We start from the raw sequence: 18,208 nt of genomic DNA, 5'->3' as shown, positions 1-18,208 counted from the left end.
TTTTTAAGAAACAAATTTGTAACGTGGAAGAGGAGGTGAATCTGTTGCTATCAGAGGCAAGGACCATTTCAGATTGCATGAAAAGAGTATCAATCAAAAAACTGAATCCAGTTTTGTAAAAAGTTTCATAAATTGGGCGCAAATTTCAACGTCAAAAAAGTCTGGAGGGTTCTCCAATGCCACTTTGACGGCAAGAATCGCTTATTTTTCCCATTTATTCCAGTTTAAATAATTTTGCATCTCAAAACAAGAAGTGAACTTGATCTTCAGGTATCGAAAATGCGACGTAAACAAACGCTAGTAAGCTCGAATCGACCAAGAAAGAATACAAAAATTGCCAAGTAAAACTGCAACCGGGCCCAAAAAAGAAAACCGCCAGATTTCGACTAAAAATTCTGTGAACTCTCATGCAAAATGGCTGGGATGGATTTTTTCTATTACTCACACAATTTCCCATCCATTTTTCATAAGCATTTTTACCTAAACCTACGTCTGTCCTTCTTCAGGCCCGATTGCTGTTTTCCTTGGCAATTTTTGTATTCTTCCTAGGTCGATTCGAGCTTACTAACGTTTGTTTACGTCGCATTTTCGATACCTGAAGATCAAGTTCACTTCTTGTTTTGAGATGCAAAATTATTTAAACTGGAATAAATGGGAAAAATAAGCGATTCTTGCCGTCAAAGTGGCATTGGAGAACCCTCCAGACTTTTTTGACGTTGAAATTTGCGCCCAATTTATGAAACTTTTTACAAAACTGGATTCAGTTTTTTGATTGATACTCTTTTCATGCAATCTGAAATGGTCCTTGCCTCTGACAGCAACAGATTCACCTCCTCTCCCACGTTAAAAATTTGTTTCTTAAAAACTGCTTTAAAGTGTTGAACAAATCTGCATTTTGAAAATAATTCGCGGACAACATCTAAACTAAATTACTCGTTGGACATCGGCGATCTAAAAAAACAACGATTTGTAAAAAGTTTTCCTCAAATTTATACGTGTAAATCCGCAAAAATTGCCCTGAACCTATCTTTATTTCCCACCTAAAATAAGGAAAAAATTTTTTAAATTTTTATTTTGTCGCAAAACCAAATAACTGATATATTGACATCATGGGGAATGCCCAACTCCAAAATACAAAATTATAAAATCCTATAAAAGTCATCTGAATTATGAAAAAATTACAAATTTACATGTGAACCTATGTTTATTTCGGGCACTGTATACCCTTTCTAGTCTAAAGGCTGATGGTATAAAAAATCAACATAATCCAAGAAGTGGCCTTAAATTGGATTGAAGCGCAATTTTGTTAAACTTTTGCCGAGTGGGTAGCTGGAGAAATTAATAAATATATTCCTCTATCTTGGAACTGAATCTAATTTTGAGAGGCATTCCTCTTTCTTTATTTGGGATTTTTAAGCTTTTGGGTCATTACGTCAGAAAGCATGACTCAGAATCGGAAAAACAAACAATTAACGGATAGCCCTTAAAATGCACCTTAAGGAATATTTAGAACATTTGGGAGGTACCGGAATGAGTTGTCCAGAAAAGATTACATTCAAACTTGATTTAACTTTGAGAGAAATATTACGATGTGGAAAGATTGGATCAATATCTTTCCCTCCATACTGCATCCATCAGCCATTTTTATTGGTCATCGTACGATTTTTTAAATCATTTGGACCATTATGTTCGGAAGCTCGGACTTGCCAAGTACAAACATTATATCGATGTAAACAAGGCCACAAGGAGTAACTTTGGTGAAAATTTCAAAACTATCATCAAACAGCTCTTGAACTGCACTTAAGCGACAATATTGAACTATAGTGAAGGAAGTATCTGAATGTGTTTTCCGATATAGACCTTCTTGGGAGTTGGTGTACTTTTGAAAAAAAAAAATTGCTAGAAGCAAAGTTTCGATCAAATTGGATACTCAATTCGAAAGATATCGGGCTCATGAGTCATTTTAGTTGGTGCCGGCAGTGTTAAGAGCTTTTGGTACATTATCTCAGGATGTCTAGACTTGCTGCCGAACAAAATTAGGAACTGCAAGGACAACCTGCTGCAAACAAAATCAAAACAATCCGAAAAAGATTCTTAAACTGCACTTTTGTGAAATTTTGTGTTTGAGGGATACGACGGAGTGCGCCCATCTGCAAACAAATATTACGAATTTCAAAGTTTGGACTACAAGGACCTAGAATTCCACATGAAATACCCTCTTTCTTTCAGTTTGTTTCCATATGCATAGGAAGCTAAACATTGTAAAATAGCTTTGCTTAGATCAGTAACTTCTAGTCGGAATGTGAATCTAAGACGAACATAAGTTGAGTGTTGGTGATAGATAACCAGAATTTCAGATTGGTACGACAATCTGTTTTTTTTTTTTTTTTTTTTTTTTGTGAAGGATGTCACAGCTACTCAACAATACATGATTATATTCTGCGGGGTTCCCTGTATGTTCTATGCATGCTAAGGACATTAGATTTTACTAACATCACCACCGGCCTCTCGAAAGAGGAATGCATATTACTTGATCATAAACACACATGCTGCTTCTAACTAATGCCCTTTCTACAAAATCCTACTGGTCTTTTATAAGAAGACCAACTGGTCATACCCGAACAAAGGATTGGTTCTACAACAAGGCAACATCCATGAGATCACCTACTGGTTTTCTACAGGAAGCCCCAGTGATCTTTTAAAGACGACCTTCTATAGATGCTGCTCTTCTATAAGAAGACTGAATTTTTATAAGAAGATTTCCTACTGGTCCTTTTTAGATAAGACTTCCACATCGCTGTCTGCGGAGTTCTTTATCCGGCAGCGGTTATAGAGATTGAAAAAGCTGCAGTCTGTAAACTATCCGCTTTCGCCTGGTTCACCTCAGAATTGAGTGCATGGCACCACAAGAGGCACAAGTCTTACTGGTCTTTCGATATAAACAAGATCTTCTAAACGTCTTCTATATAAACACGACTCTTAAGAATAGAGTGGCGTAGCTCACCAATGAACTAGTTCAATCAGGGATTCATTGAAAAGAGAGTATGAACTAGATCATTCGATATAGTTCACTTAGCGCCTACATAAAGATCGACGAAACTACGATTAAAGAACGAACGAGTCGACTGACAGAGCATATTGACAAACTATTGAACGACTGAACTAAACGAACGACTTAATCAATTCAAAAGAGCTGTTTTAAATGAAGCGATTAGGTAAATCAATTATTAGAGCTTCTAAAGGTCATATATAGGTAGAATACCTTGTAAAGATTTTCCTCGTCATATTCTAGACTGAAGACCTTCTAAAGACGTTCCATATCATCGACCTGCAAACACGGTCAAGCTGAACTCACTTATGTGAGACAAGTCTCTTCGGTTATACTCTTGGGAAAAAGTTTTTCTTATTTCCACATATTTGTTTATGTCTGATTTATGCATTTATTTTTGTTAGCTATATTTTCTTCGAAATATCCTTTAACTCACGAATCATTTCTGTTTTCTTATTTTCCTTATTCTTTTCTTCTTATAATCCTAACAAAATCAATAAAGTTTTACTTTTTCATTTAACATTTTCACCATTTTCGTATGTATGTCCGCAAAAGAAAAACTTTATCTAATTTTTTTTTTCAGAAAGTGTTGGCATTTATTTCTACGATCGATCAATTTAACCCCCAAGTGAAATTGCATCCTTTGATATATGAATTCTAGCAAAAACAAGAATAACATTTTTCTAAACTTTTCTCCACAATGACAACTCAAACATAAACAACAAGAAAAAATATAGAGCGAGAAAATGTTTTGATATCATTCCAACGCTAAGTAATTTTTCTTGTACTTTGCTATTGCTTTTCATGATGTTGCTGTTTGTTGATGATGGTCTATCCCATGGGAATTTATCATCGTCATGTGCTCAAAAAAGCGAAAACAAAAACTGGCACTCGATTGTGGGCCTTTGTTAGTGTCATTTGTGAAAGGATGTTTCGAAAGCTTTTTGGCTGTCTAACTGTCTGTCCGTCTGTCTGCAAGACTTTGTAGGTTTTAATGGGAAACTCATATAGTAGTAGTGTTTTTCTCCCTCTCCTTAACGGAAAGAAACAAAACAAATCAGACACCTTATAAATATTTGATTATGTGTAACCAAAAATAAGGGTTGCTCCTCTTCAACCCGCAATCAAGGCATGACGACCTTGACTTGTTTACCAAACCTTATTATAATTTGATATATAAGTGACGATATTTTGGCTTATTCTTCTTGTGATGTTTTTGAGGAATTCCTGGGTATTTCACCGTTTTGGATATTTTGCTTCTTCGTGTTATGGAAAATCGATTTTTTTTTCTTTTTTCCAATAATTCATAAGCAAGTCATAAAAACGTGATTTGCATGCATACTTCAGAGGTGTGCACTTCCGCTTAAGGGGCATTGCCTGTTTTAGAACCTTCATAGAAAAGAAATAAAATAAATTGCCCTAACATTAAATTATAAATATACATACACAAACACATACACGTAGACGTTGGTTGATAAGCATAGTCACCCATATAAATAGGCGTTAAATAGGGCGGTTTTGCACATGATTTAAATTTGCTTTGGCTTGGTTTCCTTTGTTTTCACAGCATTTCTATGCCTGTCTGCGAGGGGATGTTGGAAGGACGTATGTTTTTTTTTTTATTTTTTGATTATTCAAACATTACAAGGTTATTGTATCCTCTTATGTGTGCCATTAGTATTGTGGTTACGGTGTTGTTGTTGTTGCTGTTTTGGTTGGTATCATTTTTAACGCGCCTTTTTTTGATTCGTTTTGTGCTCAATTATGTTTAATTTTTTATTATTAATGTGTTTTTTGGTAGACAACTGTTAACATTGCTTCAAAGGAGATGTGTCTTTGTGGTGTCTAGTCATAGCTTATGTACAGTCTTAGGTCAGTGAATTAGTACGTGCATTAGGTAGAAGTATGACAACAATATTAATGTTACTCAAAAAGAATTAAAACTCTGCTTCTTGGGAACTAAAAATTACTTCTTTTGCGAGAAAATTTAACGTCGTTTACAAAAAATGCACACCCGCCTTGCACACATAGGGTCGTGGGTTCGATTCCCCGGCCAGACAACATCAAAAACACTTTTCAACGGTGGCAGTAATGTTGGCGAAATTTCCTGAGTATTTCAGCCATGTAAAACTTCTCTACAAAAGTGGTGTCTTAGACACGCCGTTCGGACTCGGCGATAAACTGTAGGTCCCATATCATTAAGGTAATATGAATCGGGGTGCACTCATTGATATGAGAGAAGTCTCCCTTGTCCCTTATGGGATGTTTGTGTTCAAAGGGCAGTCAAAATCTAAAACGTATCATTTGGGGACGAACTATTTTGTGAAACTTCAAATAGCCATATATCACTTGCAAGTTTTCTGTTTATGCCCTCAGTCAGACTAACGAGGATATATACACCTTCATACGGGCAAAATGTGCCTCGTCGAAATAATGGTGTTTGGACGAAATCCGTTTCAGAAAATTTAGAGTCCGTCTGTCTGGCTAGTTAGAGTAGACGATAACTCTCGAATGGATCTACATATTGGGTCCAACATTTGGCATTCGTAATATTTTGTCCAAGCTTAGTTTATGTTCGAGGATTGGTCATATCGGTCCACCCCTTCGGGTAACTCCTCAACAAAAGTTCAAAACATTTCGCTGAAATGGCGGCCACGATAACTCTCGAAGGCAATAACCGATTTGGTCCACACTTTAAACATCGTAATATTTTTGTGAGACATACATCAGGTTCGAAAATGGACTATATCGGTTCGGATACCTCCCACACAAAATTGAGGAAAAGTACAGTTTTAGGCCTCAAATCGCTTTGATTTTTTTATGGAACCGTGTGTTGTGGCTGGGCAGATGGGCAGTTCACTCCTTCGGGTACCTCCCCCTAAAAGTGAAAAAATGTCAGTAAAATGGTACTCGCTATATCTGATATATTGTCCAAATTTAGCTTGACTTCGAAAATAGTTCATATCGGTCTTTAGGGTACCTCTCCCACCTAAGTTCAACATGTTTAATAAGTGCAGTTTAGGATTGTGGTCCATTTATACGGTGGCCAAATGAAATGACTGGAGGGCGCGCAATCTATCAACAAGTAAAAAAGTATCAGTCGGCAAAGCCGACAGATATATACCCTTAGCCTGTGTGAAGGATCTTCTAACGGATCCCAAACTGTCCTTAAAAAAATGTTGAACTTTTGTGGATGAAGACCGATATGGATCATTTCTGAAGTAAAACTACCTTTGGGCAAAATGTTAGGAGATCCAAAGTTTGTACGGTTGCTCCGCTCAACAGACATATCGCGAAGCTTTTTAGTGACATTTTTTTTCTTGGGGGGGAGGTACCGGAAGTTACGCATCGATAGTATCCATCTTCGAAATTAAACAAAGCTTGGAAAAATATAACGGAAGCCAAATTTTGGACCGAATCGGCTGATCCGATCGAGAGTTATCATGCGCTTCATTCAGCCACTTTACATGGTTCCATAGGAATTTTTATAACTTATTTTCTACTTTCTTAGGATTTGCTTAGCATGGATTTGCGCGATAAAAAACTTGTACCGTCGTAATGGCGGCAGCGAATGCAATTTATTACAACAAAGATCAAAGTGATTCGAGAGAAGGCCGTAAACTGCATTTTTTTTTAAAATTTGTGCGGGAGGTACCCGAAGGAGTTGACATATGCAGTCCATATTTGAACCTGATCTATGTCTTGTAGAAATATTACGATGTTCAAAGTACGGACCGAATCAGATACTCTCCTCCACAGTTATCGTGCGCACAAGTTTTCCGAACATTTTTGAACTTTTGTGGGGGAGGTACCGGAAGGAGTGGACCGATGTAACTTATCTTCGAAACTAAATTAAGTTTGGACAAAATATTACGAAGGCCAAATTTTGGACCGAATCAAAATCCGTTCGAGAGTTATCTTGCGCTCCAACCATTACACACGGTGTCAAAGCGATTTTTTGCAACTTTCAGGTTATTTTCTCAGGAAGTATGGACTTGCCCCTGATGAAACTTGTACCGTCGTATGTGTGGCAGTGAATACAAGTTGCTACAACAAAAATCAAAGCGATTCGAGATCAGGCCCTAACTAAACTTATCCGAATTTTTGTGTGGGAGGTACCCGAAGGAGTGGACCGATAGAGTCCATATTGAAACCTTATCTAAGTCTGGGACACATTTCACGATTTGCAAAATATGGACCAAATCGGTTGCTTCCTTCTGTTGTGGGGGAGATACCGGAAGGATTGGACCGATATAACCCATCTTTGAACTTAAACTAAGTTTGGACAAAATACTACGAAAGCCAAATTTTGGACCAAATTGGCTCATCCGTTCGAGAGTTATCGTGCGCACCAGCCAGCCAGACAGACGGATGGACATTGCTAAATCGACTCCAAATTGTCTGAAACACATTTCGTCCAAACATACTTGGGGTCTAAAACCGTTATTTCGATGAGGCACATTTTGCCCGTATGAAAGCATAAATTCTGAGGGTATAAAAAGAACTGACTACCAAAATAAGATCCACTTCCAAATGGACTATGCTGATGCATACCTCCAGTTACCTCCTCCGCAACACGCTTGAGCTTTAATCCAAATATATATTTTTTGTCGGCAAGTTCATACGTCCAGAAAGGACCAATCTAAAAATCCCCATAATTATTTGGGAAAAGGATTTTATTTGCGTAGCCGGTATTCGATTTTATATTGTCCATAGATGAAAGTTTCAGTTCATACAGGCTGAGGGTATATTTTTGTCGACAAAGTCGACTGATACCTTTCAACTTATTCACTCCTATTAAGTATGTCTCCTTTGGAACACTCTTGACTATTATCCTTGCTGGTGTTGATGTTTATTATGTATATTGACTTTAGCATATTCTTCGCTTTTAGCTCTACTCTACATTCGAGGAGTAGTAGATATTTCTCAAATTCCCCATATTTCTATCTGTCTGCCTCACTCATCATGCATTAATAATGACGACGACAACAATAGTGATGATGATGAAATGGCACAAAATAAAATAATGTCAGTTGGAGCGTAAAGGAAATGAGTAGCAAAACAAAATGAAAACAAAAAAATACTGGAAAGAATGAACAGACAATAGCAAGAATAAAAACAACAACACCATCATCCGTGAAAAGTTAACAAGACAAGAAAATGCAATCATGAGGTCGTCATGAGTAATGATTTGGTGTGTCCTTCTTTTCTTTTGGCAGTGATTTACATGGGCAATAAATAAGTATCAAAGATGGGAATGTTGTATTCTTTGCACTATACAAGTAAAAGTATGTAGTTATTATTTTAATAGAAACGCACCAAAAGTGTGGTACGCCTAAAAGTATGCTAACACTTGTAATGCCAATCATAGGCTCCTTTTTTACAATTATTTAAGATTACATAGAAGGTGATTGGGGGAAAAACTTTCCCCACAATCCACAATGAAACGATTTATTTTTATTTTTTTTTTTAATTATTTTGTGTGTGAGGTTTTTTATCTAATCACCTGAAATCACCCGTGCGAAAAAAAATGCATGGATATTGAAATGTGAAGAATTTCGAACATTTTGCATATACATAAATAGTTAGTTGTTATGTTATTCTAGATTGGGAAGCTGGTTTGTAATACCCCACAACACTCATCAAATGGTATCTTTTTATATGTGCGACTATCCTCATATTTCCTCATTCTTTGCCTTTCACAATCTAATAGTTATCCTAACCCATAAATGTTATCTTGTAATCTGTCCAAAATATCAACAAGCTGACAGAATATACATACATTTATACAAAACCTCAACGTTTTCAATCTTGTATCCGATTGACTTCCCTCCATCCTTCCGTTATTTAAGATTTTTGCAATCGTGTATATTGAGGTAAACCTTACGCAGTCAATGTGTCCTTCTTTTAACATGCCGAATACCCTAACCCTATCGATGATATGAGAGAACAAAAGGGTTATATGTACGGCAAAGGGTACGGATTTAGTAAAGAGGAAGAACAAATATTGTTCTTACTCCAGCCATTGATAGTTACAAGAACATGAATGTGTTGTTTTTGTTCAGCTTGTCTACGTTTTGTATTTGTATTTTCAACGACCATTACAATTTACAATGCTCTAACATGTCTCGGTTATTAAGACGATAACTATGTAAGGCAGAGGAGGATTTAAAAGGAGCCTTTAAGGGCCTTCACAAGTTATTGATGGTTAAACTTCATTTGAATCTAAATGATAAACTTGGGGCTTAAACAAAAATAAAAATCTTTTTCATTAGATCCAAACACATTGTTAATGAAAATACATTTTTCAAAGAATCTGTATATAAATATGTATATTAATTTGAGGTGTTGAGTGACTGATTAACAGATTGTTAAGACTCCACGCAGCAACCGAAGATAAAAAATTCGGCCAGGATATGGAATGTAGAGAAAAACAATATTTAAATGGATTAAACTTATCATTTTTAAACTCCTACATATATGTAGTTATCACAAAATGTAAAATTGATGTGCATACTTTTAGGCGCAAAATACTAAAATCCATGACGAATATCATAAAAAGGCACGGGGGGTAACTGCTTGCCACTCGCTGAGTAGTGAAACTAATAATAATAAGGGAGGTTAAAATAGATGAACATGTGTTTTCAATTTGTATTCGTTATAGAGAAAAATTCGTTATAGGGAAGTTCGTTATAGAGAAGTTCGACTATATATGAAGATCGGTCCATTCGTTTTCGAGCTATCGTTGGCACTGACTTCAAAAAACAAACAAAAACACAAAACACAACGGGACATACATATCTCAGCATATTTTGCTTCGATCGACCTACAATTTTTGTGGCATACTATATACTACCTGTGCTTTGATTTTTTGATTGTGATAATTCGGGGTAACCTCCTTAAAGTATTTCATACCTTAAAAGCCCTAAGGCCCTCTAAAAATCCCTTTAATTCGCTTGTGCTTAGTTTGCACAGCATAGTTTTTAGTTATTAGGCTGTGATGTTTACAAGACAAATATGTAGATTTTTGGCGTGTAACTTCTTGTATGCTGCTACAATGTCCAATCAAGTTTGCGGTGGCATGGTGGTCAGACAGAATTTCAAAGGAAATAAAATTGGTTGTGGGACGGTAATTGATGATGTAAAGCTACATGTTCTAACACGACTTATTAACATTGCGGAAGGCAGGGTTTACATACATATTTATATTTCAATATTGTTCATTGTTTATTATTCGTTTTTTATCAAAATAAAATAATTATACTAATTGTTTAATTTAAAATTTTGTCTATTAGGGCGAAGATCATTTTTAATATTAATTTCAATTAATTCCTCGTTGGAGTCGTGATTAATGACCGATGATTTTTGCAAGTGACATTTTTTGTAATTGTTGTTTTTTGTTACAGGTTTGGTTTCAAAATCGCCGTGCCAAATGGAAGAAGCGCAAGAAGACAACCAATGTTTTCCGTACACCAGGCGCCCTCTTGCCATCACATGGTCTACCACCGTTCGGAGCCAATATTACAAATATAGCCATGGGTGAGGGGCTGTGTGGTTCCAGCATGTTTGGCAGTGATCGTTGGAGTGTGGGTGTTAATCCCATGACAGCTGGTAAGTTGAAGAGTTGGAACATGATATATTTAATTTGTTTTTTCGATACTAATTGTTGGTGTGGTTTTAACTTCTATCTCTTCCCATTTTCTCTCTTTCTTCTTTCCTGTACTTCTTGTTAAATTAACCTATTCTTTTCTAAACATTTAAAAAACTAAAGGTTTTGGTCAACTAAATCAATCCTCTTCGCTTTCATCATCTTTAAATGGTGGCCTAAATTCTGGTATTAATTTAGGTTCCGCCATGGGTGCTGGTAGTTATCAACATTATGGATTAAATGCTTTAGGTAAATACATAACAAATTAGTTAAAGTAAAATGTATCAAATAATAAGATAGAACTTAAAACTAATAACAGTAACATAATAACAACTAGACTACAAGAATTTAACATAACATAAGCTTTGTTCCCGTACTTTTTAATAGTAAAACTCGTAAAAGTTTTTTTCAAAAAGTTCGGCAACGCAAAAATGAAAAAAAACGTCAAAAAAGCTGGAACAAATGACAAAGTCGGCGTACCAGACAATCAGACGCCGGCATCCATGTTACTATTTTTACACCCTCAAATTTGTCGAGTAAAAAGTTTTTAAAAAGAGCGTCATTCAGCGCCATTTTTGTTTAAAGAGACTTCATTTTACAACTTTTTTGTGTACGGAACGGGTTTTCGGGTAAAATGTGTAAAAGTCGTAAAAATTGTAAAAACTTCTTAGTTCTGGAACAAAGCTATAAAACGCACATTGGGCGCCACCAATGAAATTGGCTCCTTAAACTCAAATTCAGTGCAGACCCCATGGTTAGTTTTTGTCAAATTTCTCTTACAAGACAAGAATTTGTTCTTAAGCTAACGTGTCATGCGAAAGTCTCACCCTACTGCATGTAAGCTACTAAAAAAACAATAACAAACTCTTTTTCAAAAAATTCTTCTTTTCCGTTGTCAGTGATTTACATTGGCAATAAATAACTAACAAAAAAGAGAAGGTTATAATATTTGAGCTATTTAAGTGGAAATGTATATTATGTTAAAGAACATACACCAAAAGTGGTTATGCCTAAAAGTATGCTAACATATGTGATATAAATGGAAGTCTCCTGTACATATGCATAAAGTAAGGATAATCAAGTGTACCTGCACTCAATCCGAAGATGAAAATGAAAAAAGTTAAATAATAGTTTGGGACAGTACAAAATTATAGAGTAAAACTTCGATAATTCGTAATTCAGTTACCGATGATTTAAAATCAGCGAGGTTAAAATGGGAAGGAAATGGCTTCAAGAGACTGACAGCTTATACGGATTAAAATAAATTTTCGATTTATCGAGGTACGAATTATCATGATTCTACTGTATAGTTAACTTATTTTTCCAAAAACTTGCAATAATCGTCTGCGCGCTTAAAATAAAATTTTAAACTTTTCTGAGGGCGGTTATCAAGGGAGGTTCCGAAAGAAGCAGTCTAATATAGTACATCTTCGAGCTAAATATAAATTTCAGAAAAAAATATTTCGATGACCATTTTTCACCATACAATTGATTTACGATGTTTAATGGGCAAATCAGCTACTCAATTCTAAAGTTATCATGCTCATCAGTTATTTTAGTTGGTGCCGCCAGTTTTTGGAGCCATAATTTCAGGAAGTATTAGTCTGTCCTTGTAAAAATGTACCGCGTAATTGAGGCCGCAAGAACAACCTGCTGTAAACAATTTCAAAAATACTCGATACATGTCCTTAAACTTCACTTTTGCGATAATTTTCAAAATTTTGTTTCTGGGTACTTGAGGGTCAGCAGCGATCTATGTCTGGTAGATATATTACGATATGAAAATCGATAACTATGTACGAGAGTTATTGTGCCCGCAATTTTATAACGGGTAGCTTTGCCTAGGATTGAGCTAAGCTCTGTCCCTGCCAGGGTCAGCCTTGGGAATCGCAAACCCAATTCAATATTTGTTATAGTAGTCTCGAGTTTGTGATACGATTAATGAGTGAGGAAAATGGATGGAATATTAATTTGATAAATAAACGGGTAGTTGCTGCCGACTCCGTAACAATGTTGAAATAATGGACTCGACGTTGATCTGGGTGATATGTTTGTGACGATGGTAATCCGTTTGTTGCCGTCGGCTCAATGGTAATCGGCTTATTGATGTCTACTCGATTACAAACGGTACTTGATATCAGTTCGGATACTGTTGGCTCGGAGGTAATTGTGTTATTGTAGCTCGGTTTGGAAATATTCGAAGACTGTCGGGTTGGAGTCAATCGGGTGTGTTGTATTCAGTTGATGTCGGAATAGAGTTCGGTTAGTTGTTGTTGTTGTTGTAGCAGCATTGAAACCTATGTAGAACAGTGCCGACCAAGAAGAGGGCAGCCAAAAAAGTTAATGTATTCAAACATTGGCAATTTATGACAGTGTGCTAGTAAATTTGTAGTGGGAGCTGGCTATGAGCGATAAGCTAGTTATGAGCTTGGAGCGTGTTCAGCGCAATGAGCTTGCCTGAGAGCTGGAAAGCTTACTATGAGTTGGAGCTGGCTAAACTCAGGTCGCTTACTACGAGCTTGAAGCTTGCTAGGAGTTGGTAGGGCGCTACGAGCAGATAGCTTACTACGAGTTTGAAGCTTGCTAGAAGCTACCACTACTGCCAGTTAACGAGACTGCGGCCGACCAAACTTCTACTTTACTCTTTCTTTGTAGGCGGCCTTCGACCACTTCGGAGAGGTAAACCAGTAGATGTGTATATTTGGGTAGTGAATGAGAACAAGTAAAAAAGTATCAGTCGGCTTTGCCGACAGAGATATACCCTCAGCCTGGTTATATTGAAACATTTTTTCCCAAAAACGTATGTATTTAGGGGGTTTTAAAAAATGTTGGGCGTATGAAGCGACAAAAGTGTTGATTAGGATTAAAGATCAAACGTTTTGCGGAGGATATACTTAAACGAAGTGCATCTCCAGCCACTACATATGGTGCCATAGTGGGTTTTTACACCCTTCGGCCGTTTACTCAAGAAGTATGGACTTGCTCCTAAAAACACTTTTACCATCGTAATTGAGGCAGTGAACGCAAGTTGCTTCAACAAAAATCAAAGTGATTCGATTGCAGGTCTTAAAGTGCACTTACCCGAAATTTTGTGTTAGAGGTACCGGATGGAGTGGACAAATATAGTCCATATTTGATCCTGATCTATATCTGGTAGATATATTAGGATGTGTAAAGTATGGACCAATTCGGCCACTTCCTTCAAGAGTTACCGTACGAAAAATTGTTCCGAAAATTTTAGAACTTTTGTGGGGGATGTACCTGAAGAAGTGGACCGATATGGCTTATCATCGAACTTAAACTATGCTTGGACAAAATATTACTAAGGCCAAATTTTGGACCGAATCGGCAGATCCGTTCGAGAGTTATCTTGCGCTCCAAACACTACACTCGGTGTCATAGGAATTTTTTTGCAACTTTCAGGCTATTTTCTCAGGAAGTTGCTACAACGAAAATCAAAGCGATTCGCGAGCAGGTCCTAAACTGAACTTATCCGAAATTTTGTGTGGGAGGTACCCGAAGGAGTGGACCGATTGAGTCCATATTGGAACTTCATCTATATCTGGTAGACATTTCACGATATGCAAAGTATGGACCAAACCAGATAAGCCCTTCAAGAGTTATCGTACGTAAAATTTTTCCGAACATTTTCGAACTTTTGTGGGGGAGGTACCGGAAGGAGTGGACCGATATAACCCATCTTTGAACTTAAACTAAGTTTGGACAAAATATTACAAAGGCCAAGACAGACGGACGGACACTGCTAGATCGACTCCAAATTGTCTGAACACACATTTCGTCCAAACATACTTGGGGTTTAAAACCATTATTTCGATGAGGCACATTTTGCCCGTATGAAAGTGTATATACCCTCATTAGCATAAATGCTGATGGTATAATTAATTGCATAACATTTAAATCGAACCTAATGGCGATTCTACATCCTATTTACTTATTACTTATTTGTAGTAAGTGGCCAGTGTAATGTTTGCGACATTTCCTGAGTATCGGAGTCATTTAAGAAACTTCTCTCCTAGTAGTGCATTAAGACACGCCGCACAGTGGTTAGGAAATCGATTTTCCTGGCTTAAACCCCAACTTTTAGTCGTCACTGATTGTTATTTCCAGTATGGGATTCGATATTTCTGATACTTAAACTACGAAAACAAAAAATATATTAAAATATTGGAGGGTGTTGGCGTGGTGTGCCCATAAAGATGACAATTTTCCCCATTTTGGAAAATACGTCATTTTTGCAAATTTCTGGAGAGCTATTTCTTTTGTTAGGTAGAATTATTACCTTTATTTTATTTTTCTACAGGTACTAAATTTTAGCGAAGTTCCAAATTTAGTGGACTAGAACTATAAGCGAACGACATGGAACAGAGCTTTCTATTGCCCATATATACTACAGTACCCGTCCGTCAATTTAACACTTTTATATATTTATTTGAATTACATGGGTAAAAATGTTTGTTTTTCTATAACGTTTCTCATATTAATTTTATTGTAATGGACATTTTTTATTTAAATATATAAATTTTTATATAAGTGAAAACTTATCCGTTCAAAAATTTTGATTAGGAAGAAATGATGCTGAACACCTGTGCGCCGATTTTACATGTATACAGTTTTATATGAGGAAAAAACACGATTCTGAACCACCGTGCGCCTTTCGGACTCAGCGATAAACAGTAGGTGCCATATCGTTGAGCTAATATTAATCGGGGTTCACTCATCTATATGTGAGAAGTCTCCCTTATCCCTCTGGGATGTTTGTGGAACAATTATCATTTGTCCTATAAGCTGAACATGCATACTAGGGTGGTTTTAAAACATCGATATCGAATTTCGATTGGACAATAATTACGGCCTTCAAAGCAATTTCGTGAAAATTCACCGTTGGCTCCATACAAACTACTATGGAAACTTCGAGGTTACAGTGACGTGTGTAAACATATCCAAATTATACTGAAGCTTTGGTAATCTAACAGAACTAAAAATTACATCATGTGTGTTTATTTCAGCTAAAACCCTTATTTTTTAATATTTAAATATTTGAATAACAACAACATGTTTTACAGAGGATATGAAATTAATTAGTTGCGGGAGGAGGTTTGGAAGACCATAGTTTCAGTTATCACTAAAAAAACTTCATCAGTTCCCTTTGTCGCCGACTCTGCATCGATAATCAGGTCAATAAAAAACATCAAAATTTAAAAAAAAAATTGGGAGTGTAGCCTAACAAAATCCGACATCGATTTTTCCCTTTGCGTTAAAACCAGCCTAGTGCATGTATAGAGTGTATATGAGACCGCGTCAGTCGATTTATCAAACGTTGATTTGAATATTATTGTTAGTGTATTGAATATATTAAATTGTCTTATGGAAGACCCATGTGCCATTCATGTCTTTCCCAGCTCTGAGAAATTGATTTTATACCAATTCCTCGAACGTTTTTTGTTGGATCTTGTAAATAATTAGTCCTGTTCTGATAAAGGGCTAACCTGTGGTCTTAATTTGCTAAACCAGTGCCTTAAAAATCCCCACATTTGACACTTATTTGTTATATCCATCAAAAACACGTTTTATTGCGTTTTTGGCTACAGTTCCACGAATCTTAGGTTTTCGTACACAAAAAATGTGTGATATTTTTTATGGACTTCATTATTGGACAATCACGTGTCCAAGCAAAATTTTCCATTTCCAAACAAAATCATCAACCAGAAAAGTAACAATACATACATATATGCTTACAACAACAAACACTTAACAAATGACAAATTGCTAATAACCTTCAGTGATCTGAAGTGAATTTAAGGTGTCATCATCATATTTTTTTTATTTTTATTCAGATGCATAAAATAACAACAACAAAGCTGGTGTTATAAAGCTAACATTTCATTTCGCACACACAATAACCGATTTTGTGATCTTATTTCGATTTTGTATTTATTTATAAGAAAAATTAACACAAAGGTGTTGAATTTAAATTTGAACATCGAAAATTTGTTAATTGAAAATTTGGTGACATTTTTTGAAACTTTTTATCACTCTTTTTTTTTCTAGGAGATTCAATGATGTATCAGCACAGTGTGGGAGGGGTGGGTTGTGGAAATGGTTCACCCACCGCAGCTACACCACCCAATATGAATTCATGTTCTTCGGTAACACCACCACTGTCGAACCAACCGAATCCTAGTCAAAATGAACTGAATGGTGATATGGTAAGTCTTTGCAGTCGAAAGGACATTTAGTGAATTCTCTAACCAGTTTTCGTTTTGTTACAGAGTGCCCAACCACATCATCAACAGCAACCACCACCGCCACAACAACAACAGCAACAACCCCCTCAACAGCAGCAGCAACAAAATCACCAACAACCCCAAAATCATCATCAACAGCAGCAGCAACAACAACAACAGCCACCACCACATCAACAACAATCTCAACATTCGGATTCCAACAACAATAGCCAAGGCGGCCACCAGCAACAACAAATCTTACCACATTGTCATCAGTCCATGCAGTCACCAACAGATGGCTCACCCGAAGATGATGTGTGGCGAGGCCACAGCATAGCAGCCCTTAGACGAAGAGCTTCAGAGCTAAATGCCACCACGGGTATACCAACATATTTACATCATGCAGCAGCCGCTCACAATTCCTACGAACATCACAATTCGGTCTACTGAAATTTGTTGAAAAGCTTTGAAAGCTTTTCTGATTACGGATTCCCCCAGACAGATTTTTAAACATCAGCACTGGTGTGTAAATGTGTAAAAATGGAAAAGCTTTGAAGCTTTCTAAACAGATTAAGAAAAACAAAGTTAATCTATGCAAAGAACCACACTCCAGCCAGGGGTGGTGGAAGGATAACTAAGTAACCAAGCAACCAACCAAAAGTGTTATGTTGTTTGGTTTATTGACTAGGCTAGACTAGCTAGTAAGGAAAAGCCTTTTCAAAGCTTTTCGTGGTGAAGACTTTAGAGCTTAAGTATATTATCCTGTGTTTTCGTTATTTTTGTTTTTGTACAATTGCAAAGCGACTAGCAGCATTTTAAAAAGGCCTCACTGCCATAGACTAATAAATTCATAGACAAAGAGATTGTAGTGTCTTCTCTTTTTGTAGGTGTCGCCGGTATGCAAAGTACCTAATCTTTTCACACAATTGCGCAATGTTTTGGAGCAAATTACAATATTTTTTTGAATTTGTTTATATGAGGATGTTGATCTGGCCAAAGATTATCCATATTTTGTCTTTTATCAGAATAAATAGTTTAAAATCTATAGTAACTTTAAATAAAACTACTAACGCCATCTACCAATTTTCGAAAATTTCGAAGATAAATGCTGAGAGCAAATAAACGTCTATAAATTTATTAGTCTATGTCACTGCATATGCCGAAAGCTATAAAAGGATGTAATTATTATCCATTTTTTGTTTCTTTTTTATTTTAAGATTTTTTCCTTGAAGTGTTTGTGTATTTTGTATTTTTTTGAAGATTATT

The 18,208-nt window shown here is 36.3% G+C and overlaps 1 protein-coding gene across 1 annotated transcript in view; it reads left to right on the top strand.

Moving 5' to 3' along the window:
* Positions 1-17,579, top strand: part of otp (orthopedia homeobox) — a 108,144-nt gene extending 90,565 nt beyond the window's left edge. The window contains exons 4-7 of the mRNA XM_073992550.1: positions 10,456-10,660; positions 10,821-10,946; positions 16,767-16,924; positions 16,988-17,579. Of these exons, the coding sequence (XP_073848651.1) occupies positions 10,456-10,660; positions 10,821-10,946; positions 16,767-16,924; positions 16,988-17,392 (894 nt within the window). The 3' untranslated portion in view covers positions 17,393-17,579. The remainder of the gene's footprint in view (positions 1-10,455; positions 10,661-10,820; positions 10,947-16,766; positions 16,925-16,987) is intronic.
* The last annotated feature ends 629 nt before the right edge of the window (positions 17,580-18,208 follow it).

The sequence above is a fragment of the Musca autumnalis genome, unplaced genomic scaffold (genome assembly GCF_047663935.1).
Source record: "Musca autumnalis isolate F117 unplaced genomic scaffold, ASM4766393v1 scaffold_5, whole genome shotgun sequence".
NCBI classification, from domain to species: domain Eukaryota; kingdom Metazoa; phylum Arthropoda; class Insecta; order Diptera; family Muscidae; genus Musca; species Musca autumnalis.
Note: the sequence above shows the minus strand (reverse complement) of the source record. Positions and strands in the feature narration are given on the sequence as shown.